The sequence below is a fragment of the Sardina pilchardus genome, chromosome 9 (assembly GCF_963854185.1).
Source record: "Sardina pilchardus chromosome 9, fSarPil1.1, whole genome shotgun sequence".
Classification (NCBI taxonomy): domain Eukaryota; kingdom Metazoa; phylum Chordata; class Actinopteri; order Clupeiformes; family Clupeidae; genus Sardina; species Sardina pilchardus.
Window position 1 is genome coordinate 5,380,247 of NC_085002.1, and position 10,000 is coordinate 5,390,246.

The 10,000-nt window shown below is 48.9% G+C and overlaps 1 protein-coding gene across 1 annotated transcript in view; it reads right to left on the bottom strand.

Annotated features, from left to right (window-relative positions):
* Positions 1–2,098, bottom strand: part of cpne5b (copine Vb) — a 162,991-nt gene extending 160,893 nt beyond the window's left edge. Inside the window, exon 1 of the mRNA XM_062544925.1 lies at positions 1,989–2,098. Within this exon, the coding sequence (XP_062400909.1) occupies positions 1,989–2,098 (110 nt within the window). The remainder of the gene's footprint in view (positions 1–1,988) is intronic.
* Positions 2,099–10,000: the final 7,902 nt, after the last annotated feature.

The window sequence follows — 10,000 nt, forward strand, 5'->3', positions numbered from 1 at the left end:
CAATAATGCATGGTTGTTGTTAGCGCAGAACAGCGGCGGAACGAGTTCTAAAGCCCCTACAGTAGGAGAACACCGGAACCCCCCCACCACCACCACCAACACACACACACACACACACACACACACACACACACACACACACACACACACACACACACACACACACACACACACACACACACACACCTCCATTTGAGACGCAGAGAGCAGACACACGCCCATGCTTTAAGATACGGGCTGGATAAATCACTCTTGTGAGTGGAAGGAAGCGGCGAGCGTGTCCGGCTGACATGCTAAACGAAGGGAAGTGACCGTAAGGAAGGACAACACACTGCAGTCCACATGACTAGTTAAAAAAAAACACGCCTGGACAGCACCTTACACTTCGTAGCCTACTTTATAGGTAAGAGCCTATATAAAACCAACATAATGCAGCAATTTGATTTATGTAATAGACAAACTAGTTCATCACAGTCATATTAATAAACACGGATAGAAAAGAACAGACTAACACACGTATCTTCTTCACTTGCCACCAGGTTGTTCTGTTCGACATCAAGCTACAGCTACATATTACTGACCAAAGACTCGATCTCTTGGTGGCAAGCTTTCATCAGTGCCCGGTGTGCTGTTGCTAGCCTAGTGAAGTGTTGTAAGTGTGTGCAAGGAATTGTATGTGCCTTTTATATATTTAAGCCTACTTCGCTAAAATTGTAGACTAAAAAACCTTTAATTTTCAGAAAAGAATGTTCAGTAGCCTAGGCTGCTCAGAGGGTATTTGGTCAAATATTGCACAGAATATTATGAGAGCGGTTGTGTAAGATATATTCGTGGAAACACATGCGCTGTTCCGCTTGGTCGCACAGATGTGAGTGGGGGCCGTTGAGCCATCGCAGAGATGCGCGAGGTGCCATCAAGCCTGAGAGAACACATCATCTTAGATTACCACCAGCAAGAAGCGCCGAGTCGGCTCCACCAATCACAGAGCGGCAGTGGGCGCGACGGGAGACGCGCTCTCCCAACAATAATGCTAAAGTGGCTCCATATCTCTCTCGCTCGCTCGCTCTCACACACACACACACACACACACACACACACACACACACACACACACACACACACACACACACACACACACACACACACACACACACACAGCGCACGGCATATACTTCACACATAATTGCATTGCATTACACAGTTAAAAAAAAAAAGCGGACGAAAACTAATTTCTTTCACACTAGCGAGGAAGTCCGAGGGTTAAGTGTGTTTTCATGGGTTTCCAGCATGAGTGTCCACTTATTCAAATCGATCAGAGAATCCGGTAATCGGAGAGCCAATAGAATAGCCCAGACGCTCCATTCGGATGTGGAGGAATTCCGCTACGGGAGAGTAGCGGTGGCTCCAACGGTGGCCATGAGCTGAGATTAACAGGTTGTTTTTGGGCATCTCCACGCCCCCCTTCTACGAGCACATTACCATAATGCTCAGAGCAAGTAGGCTACTTGTGATTGCAACAACGAACAAAATCGCTTCAACTGTTCGAAATAAATATTTCATTGACTGTCAAACTTTATCTCGAACGTAGGCTACGTTTGCTCAGTAAACTGTGAGTAGAGGTGATTTAACAAACCACTCTGCGGGTTTACTGGAGATGGATGAGCAGCTGTTCACCCAGCCGCGCTCTACTCCATGTTTAATTTAAGCCGTTTAGTCGAATGCAGATAGTCACCGCGCTCTACGTCCATTAATCCCGTCTCAAAGCAACTTCACAAATACATGACGGCACTTACGAGGCTTATTGGCATAATATGGGTGGCGAGACGATATTAAAGCCTCATTCTAACATTCTTGGTGAGTATTAGCCTTTACTTGGCATCCCTCATCTATGACATTAAAGCGCAGTCTTATCTTGGTGATACACAGCGGGTGCACGGTGACAACCAGAAAAGGGTGTTGGCAGAACATGATGCGTTACTTTGCCTTACCTGCAAGAGACGGTGATCTCCACTTTCGTGGCCGGGATGTTGCCCGTAAACGGATCGAACTCATAGACCGAGTCCACATCCTCCAGTTTGTCCATAACGTCTCCCTCCATGTGCGCCCGGGTCTCAGGGCAGCTCCCTGATTCACACAGCCTGGCGCCGTCCGGCTCCCCCAGGTCGCAGTAGCACACGCCCCGGCCGTCCAACTTGGCGGACCCACGTTGAAGCACAAGAGAAATGGGCAGGCTAGACGAGAAAGAGAGCGCCGGTGTCTTGAGGAAAAAGTGCTCAGTAGAAAGTTCGGCGTGTGGAGCGGCGGCGGCAGCACCGCTTTGAGCAGGCGGTGGTCGGGGCTCGTAGTGCGGTGATGCGTGGCGGGGTCGGCGTGCGGTGAACCGGAGAGCTAGGACCTTTTCTCAGCGATAACTAGTCTACTTCGGTGTGGTCGTGTACTGTTTTTCTCTCTACACGGGGGAGAGTGGCGACTAAGAGAAAGCCAGGCATACACCCCCTCTAGTTATCTTGCATGCGGGGCGGGCGGATCCTCTATACGTAAAGACTGCTCTTGGCGCTGCATGGGGCGAGGCACTCAACTTTGTTCGCACAAGCACTGCTCTCTAGATCTCGGATTAGTATATTTACACGATCGAATAAATAACTTACTGGACTCACACTTCTTTTGTTGTTCGTATTGTTTCTGCCTTCTTGTGTGTAAAATGTAATTAACACGACTGCTCGTGCGTTCAGTTTAGAAATAAAATATCATATCCTTGTTACTGAGGTAGGTGTAGTAATTTAAATGCTTGCTTCACAGAAATATAATTTGCAGTCTGTTTAGTGATTTTTAGATATTTGTACCCGCTGTTGAACTCCATTAGTCTACGTTTCTGAAATGCACATTAAAAAAACTGTTCGGAATCCGGATTATGTATCAACATAACAAAGTACATCAGAGAAGCATCAATACGGATCGTATGCACTGCAGTAATTCCGAATGGAACAATAGGCATATTTGTGGATTAAACGTTTTTGTTTAAAACTGTCATTTTTGCACCACTTCAGCACCACACCGATGGACAGCTCCCGCAGCGCACCAGTGGTTGGGATTGGGTGGGGTGGCGCGGATTGGGTGCGCTACGTTCCCCATAGTGTTCAACAAATACCCGAACCCCGTGGTATTTCAACTTGGAGGTGGTGCTGTAAAATTAGGTTATATTGTGCGCTATGAAAGGCATCCGTCTTCACGTCACTGAGCCACTGACAAAGTGTAGGCTATCACGTAGGCTAAATATGGAGGCGACGATCAACGAAATGAATCTGTGAATGAATAGTCTCCACACAACGGCTACATTTCACCCACATGCAACATCCTTTCAGTCTACATGACGTTAACGAGGGTGTGCAGGCAGAGTCTGTTAATTGCAGGAGGGAATCAATAATGACATCTCTAAAATCATTAGTAACATCATCAGAATTCAGAGCTTCGTTAAATTGGCACCCAGAGGGCCAATTATTTTGGACTGTCCTTAAATCACAGACTGGCGATCCGTTTCTTTTCCGTTCAGATGTGACTGGCAGCATTCTGTTCAGGCCAAGGGTCAAACACGGGACTGAGGTGCTTTTTGCCTTTTAACTGTGAAAATAAAAAAAAAGAGAAAAAAACATTGGTCTTTTTCGCCGACTTGGGGATGGAGCTATTGCTTTAGGGAATATTTTTTGTAATATACATAATAAACCAATGACGATATGTCACTGAATTCTCGGCGTGAATGATTAGCCAAATGTAACTTTAAAAAATCTGATATAATCCATACTAGTTCTATGAATGAAAAGGAACTATGATAAAGGTCAATTAACAAATTAACTGATTGTACTTCGGAAGCGACTGCGCTCTTCTGCAGGCGATAAGTCCTTCAGAGCAGTTCGCTGATTAAATTTGCGTTTTAGAACTGATGTTCTGCCTGCCGCTTGTCTTTCAGCAGCTCGCTGCTTTTTCCAAGCTGATATGAACAACTGACAGCTGCCGCAACAGCAGCCGCAACTGCCGCCTCTGCAGAGGACGCGGCCCGGATGTGGCACAGATCCGCGCAAAGCTTACAAGATCAGGGCCGGATTCCTTCCAGGAAAGTGTCTCTCGGCCACCCTTATCTCGGTGTTTGCTTATTTATGATCTCCATGGTGGTTCATTGTGCTCCCCTCCGGCGACTCATTGTTTCCAATGGCAGCTAACAAACTGCTCCTGCGCTGTCCCGCGCTAATGTGTGCCGTACACGCTGGCCAGCCTTCTTTCAGAGAGAAGAGCCATTTCCATCTCTTTGCCTGCATGGCTCAAGGCTGTTACTGTGAAGAGTGAGGCAGGAGTGTCACATCATTCTGACTCTCTCGAAGTTGTTATTCGTTTGTACCCCACCACCGTCATGTAACACATTTTGTGAGACCTATGTTCTACACTCAGTCCTCACACTGCCAAGGCATTACAATGCTATTTCTCAGTTGCAGGTCTTTGTTTAACTAAGTATTAAATGTATTGCAATGTTGCACTTAAAATGTTGATTGTCTGTAGAAAATCATTGATGTAAGAATGTCATTGTATTTGCGATGTTGTATCTTTTACATAAGTCAATAGACTTTGACTTCTTGAATCTCACAATACAAGAGTAGGCTTAGTGTCTATCAAGACAACAACAGTTGAGAGGTTTGTATGAGGGAGTAAGATATTATTGTGACAACTGGATTTGAAAAGCCGAAAAAAAAAGAAAGCAGACCACAATGTGATTATCATTTTAAAGCCATAATGTTTTGGAAAAGAACATTATGGTGTCGCAAACACACAAGTTTTACAGAATGGGTTTGTCAGTGAAACAGTAGAAGAGAATACAGCAGAGAGAGAGAGAGAGAGAGAGAGAATAGTGAACAGAGAGAGAGTGAGAGAGACAGTAGCAGAAGCAGTGTGTGTGAGAGAGAGAGAGAGAGAGAATAGTGAACAGAGAGAGAGTGAGAGAGACAGTAGCAGAAGCAGAGTGAGAGAGAGAGAGACAGACAGAGAGAGAGAAGCAGAGAGAGATAGACAGACAGAGAGAGAGAGAGACAGAAAAAGCAAGACACACAGACAGAGGGGGCAGAGAGGGAGAGAGAAAGAGACAGACAGACAGAGCGAGAGAGAGAGAGAGAAAGAGAAAGCGAGACACAGATAGAGGGGAAAATATACAGTAGTATATAGAAGTAGACAGAGGGGGCAGAGAGCGAGATAGAGGGAGAGAGACAAGCAGAGAGAGGGAATACTGTGAGAGTGTGTGCGTGTGTGTGTGTGTGTGTGTGTGTGTGTGTGTTTGTGTGTATGTGTGTGTGAGTAAAAGTGTCCTAATGTTCTATTATTTTATTATTATTATTATTATTATTATTCTCCATAGTCCATGTAAATTGTTGTGATAATTAATGTCTAATTATTTGATGTAATTACTGCTTTGGCAACATTGTAACGCTTACAGTCATGTCAATAAAGCTCTATGAATTGAACAAATTTAAGTTGAATACAGCAGGTATGTATTAGCCCTTCTCCCAGAACTACTCCTCGCTGGCCATCGGATTTGCAATGGCGCTCCGTCGTCCTCTGGGAGGGAATCATGTTCCAACTTCCCAAAGCTTTCCAGGACAGGCATGCAGTCTGGAGACCAGAGGCACGGCTCAATCTGGACTAGTGCCTCTGACACGGCTCAATCTGGACCAGTGTCAGAGACACGGCTCAATCTGGACCAGTGTCAGAGACACGGCTCAATCTGGACCAGTAGCAGATACACAGCCCAATCCTGACTACCAGCAGACACTCAGTCTGGAGTACTATCAAGCACAGCTCAATCTGGATTACTAAACACAGCTCAATCTGGATTACTAAACACAGCTCAATCTGGATAACTATCAAACACAACTCAATCTGGACTATTAGAAGACACAGCAGGAACAGTAGTTAGAGAACAGCAGTGTCAGAGGAGCAATAGGAACAGTAGCTAGAGAACAGCAGTGTCATAGAGGAACAATAGGAACAGTAGCTAGAGAACAGCAGTGTCATAGAGGAACAATAGGAACAACAGTAGCTAGAGAACAGCAGTGTCATAGAGGAACAATAGGAACAGTAGCTAGAGAACAGCAGTGTCATAGAGGAACAATAGGAACAACAGTAGCTAGAGAACAGCAGTGTCAGAGGAGCAATAGGAACAGTAGCTAGAGAACAGCATTAGCAGTGCAAATACATAAGAGTAGCATAGCCATAGATAAAGCTTTATATATCTATGAGCATGGCCCCATCATGCAACAGTCAGGGGAATCCTGCCCTTTGCTATCAACCTTCAACAGGCAGCAAGACACACACACGCACACACTTATTTCTTAGAATGAGTCATGACTCCAAAGGCCATGCTGGTTTTAGCGGGCAACCGGAAGATTAAGGGATGTGTGTGTATGTGTGTGTACATGAGTGTGTGTGTGTGCACACGTCATATGTGGGTGCAGATGTTCTTCAAATGAAGGGCTAGAATGCCTCAAATCGGAGGAGGAGAGACGGAAGGAAGGAAGGAAGGAAGGAGGGAGAGAGGGAGGGAGGAAGACGAGAAGAGGAGGAGAGGAGGAGAAGAGGGTTGGACACTTGACCTTTTGGCATCGACACAAACCATCCAGTTCTAGACACAGCCACTCTGACCTTCCCTCACCCGGTCCGCCCTCTTCTGCCCCCTTGTGGCCACACGTCACACCACCTCCACCTTCAGATGCCCTGTCCAGTCCGGTGCGGTCCTGTGTGGCCGTCGTCAGGTGGCGAGGGCAGAGGGCAGAACCTCATTAGGGCGGCAGGCCGTGGCGTGCGGAGAATAAGAGGAGGTTTGGTTCAGTGTGCCACCACTCTCTGTGATTTCCTGGCTGTTAATTACTGTGTTTTGTGCCCGGCTGCGTCACCAGGAGCCCGAAATACCCTCGTTTCTGCGTGCAATTAGCCGCGGCAAGTGGAGGGAGAGGCTGACCAAATAAGGACCGCGCGCCAGAGACGCGGGAGACATTAATTGAGGGGCAGAGATGCTGCATTGTGCACAGAGAGAAGAATATGGCGTGTCTTCTTCACCCCACACACCCCCGCCTCACATCCTGCCTGGTGTGTGTGTGTGTGTGTGTGTGTGTGTGTGAGAGAGAGAGAGTCTATTTCTCAACACATAACTGCCACTCTATTGTCACAGTAAGTCTGCAAGCAGACACAGGCGATTGCAGTAACAAGCTTCAGAGCCAGCAGGTGCAGACACACAGATGCATACAGACAGACACACACACACACACAAAGATGCACACAGACAGACACACACACACACACACAGATGCACACAGACAGACACACACACAGATGCACACAGACACACACACACACACACACACACACACACAGGTCTAATTTCTGCTGAGAGAGAAGCACACTTTAAAATCTCAGTCCACAGAAGAGTCATAATTTCCACAAGGAAATCTTTCATCTTGTTTCATCTCAGAACCGAGGGGGCAGACGGTTGTTTAATCACACAACCATATTTTTCAGTTCACATTTATGGTATACAGTATTATGTAAACATCACATCAACGTTTTCTTTTCCCACTGGAACCCCATTTGCAAACCCAATTTGTTTTCCTGCCCACTCTCTTGTCCGTTTCTTTCTCTTTCTTGTTCAAATCCCTCGTTCATGCCCGCTGTTGGCCTGCTGGAGAGGGCCTCTGGTGGCATGGTGTTCTGCGCTGGCATGGGCACGGACATGGCGTTCTGCGCTGGTTCTCATTCTGAAAGCGGACGCCCCCCCCCCTCCTCGGGTCTACACCCAGCGCCCCGGCGTCAGGACTAGTCGCGTCTCCATGGCAACGAGCGGCAGCTGCGAGCTGCTGACAGGCGGAGACGGTAGGGGAGGGTGCCTGTACCCTGCCCGCCGCACAGGTGCCCGCTGTGGCACCACCACCACAATGCAGTGCCCCGCGGGCGCCGGTTGGCGTGGACACAGCGTGTTGGGCTCAGCCTGCTGGGCATCCTCTGGAGTGACCGCCGCTCGCCACGTCTGATGCCAGGGGGGTCCAGAGAAAAGCCTTTAATGTCGGGGAAAAGAGAATGCCCGCCTCCCAGTGGGCGACCATGGGCACCACCTCAGCTTAGCAGGCACCTGTTGGCACACCGTCAGTCTGTGTCTCAAGTCCCTGTGGGCGCCCACTGGCACACAGACCTGCCAGTGTGTGTGTGTGTGTGTGTGTGTGTGTGCGCTTGGCAAAGTGACGGCCCCAGACTGGGCAGAAAGGCCTGTGTCAGTGGCACAGAGGGCATCCTCTCGTCCTGTGGATGTCCACTGCAACAGCAGATGGACGCCCGCCAAAACATTCTGCTTCTGTTCAAATACTTTAGAAACATTTTAAGGAAGAGTGTGTGAACTCTGAATTCAATCTGAATTACACTTGATCACACACCTCTGTGTGTGTGTGTGTGTGTGTGTGTGTGTGTGTGTGTCTGTATGTGTGCTGTCGTGTCCGCTGGCAAGGCCCCTCAGTTTTGTGCCCTATGGGCATCCACTGGCACAGTGGCCCACAGCCTGCAGGCATCAACTAAAGTGGCCCTGAGCCCCCATCAGGGAGGACAGACCTGTCTTCAGGAGCAGTGAGGCAGAGGGGGAGGAGGAGAGGAGAGAGGAGCGGGGGAGAGGGGGAGAGAAAGGAGAGGAGAGGAGACGGGAAGAGGTGGAGAGGAGAGAGGAAGAGGGAGGAGAGGAGGAGAGGGGGAGAGGTGGAGAGGAGAGGTGGAGAGGAGAGGAGAGGAGAGGGGAAGAGGTGGAGAGGAGAGAGGAAGAGGGAGGAGAGGAGGAGAGGGGGAGAGGTGGAGAGGAGAGGAGAGGAGAGGAGAGGAGAGAGAGGGAGGAGTGAAACATGGAGGAGAGGAGAGGAGAGAAGAGAGGAGGAGAGGTGTGGCAGGAGGGAGCAGGCCTTGTACTCTGCTCCTGAGAGGCGGCCGCCTCCTCTAGTGTGGCGTGATGAAAGGCAGCAGGAGGGTAATGTTTTACTCCTCCCAGGACTGTGTATGTGTGTGTGTGTGTGTGTGTGTAATGTTTTACTCCACCCGGGAGTCTAAAGGTCGCTAGGAGACATGCCACAGTCTCTGCCACTCTCCTGCAGAAAGCCCTCTGATCACAGCGTGTGTGTGTGTGTGTGTGTGTGTGTGGCTCTGTCTACGCTCGAGGCTAATGCTCTTCTGTATGTGTGTACTGCCGGTTTAGCTGTGAGCTCACAAGTGTGTGCGTGTGTATTTTTGGCTGTATGCACTCTTGTTCGTGCATAGCTCGTGTTTACTCTGTGAGTGTGTGTGTGTGTGCAAGTTGTTTTTCTTCTGTTTGCTGCTGTCACACACCGTGTGTGTGTGTGTGTGTCTACGTGAGTAACCATGATGCAAGAGGTGGCCTTCTACCCGATGGTGGCCCTGGTGTATTTCTTCGGGGTGCTCCGTGGCTCTCAGGAGAACCGGGTGGACTTCCCCGAGAGCGCCTCGGTCAACGTCTTCTGCCTGTTCGTGCTGGCCCAGCCGCTGTGCCTGGTCATCGGGAGCTACACCGGCATGCTGACCTACCTCATCACCGCCCTCGTCTCCTACAACTTCCTGGCCTGGAAGGAGCCGGAGGAGCAGGGGGGCCAGGAAGGCAAGATGGCCGCCAAGGACACGAAAGGCAAGAAGGCCAAAAAGAAGACCAACTAAAAAGGGAGCTAAAGTGAGTTCAAGTGTAAAGTGGCGACTTCTGATGACTTGGAGAATGTGTGTGTGTGTGTGTGTGTGTGTGTGTGAGAGATCAGACTCTCGATGTGATGTGTGGAGGAGGTGGATGGGAGCCAGGAGTTAGCAGAGAGAATAGCTCAGTGGGAAATACCAGCTTACTGGCACGTGTGTGTGTGTGTGTTCCAGGAATACAGCTGTAATGCCAAGCACCCACTGGATGGTATTTGATCTGCTAGAAGCAAAATGCGAACAC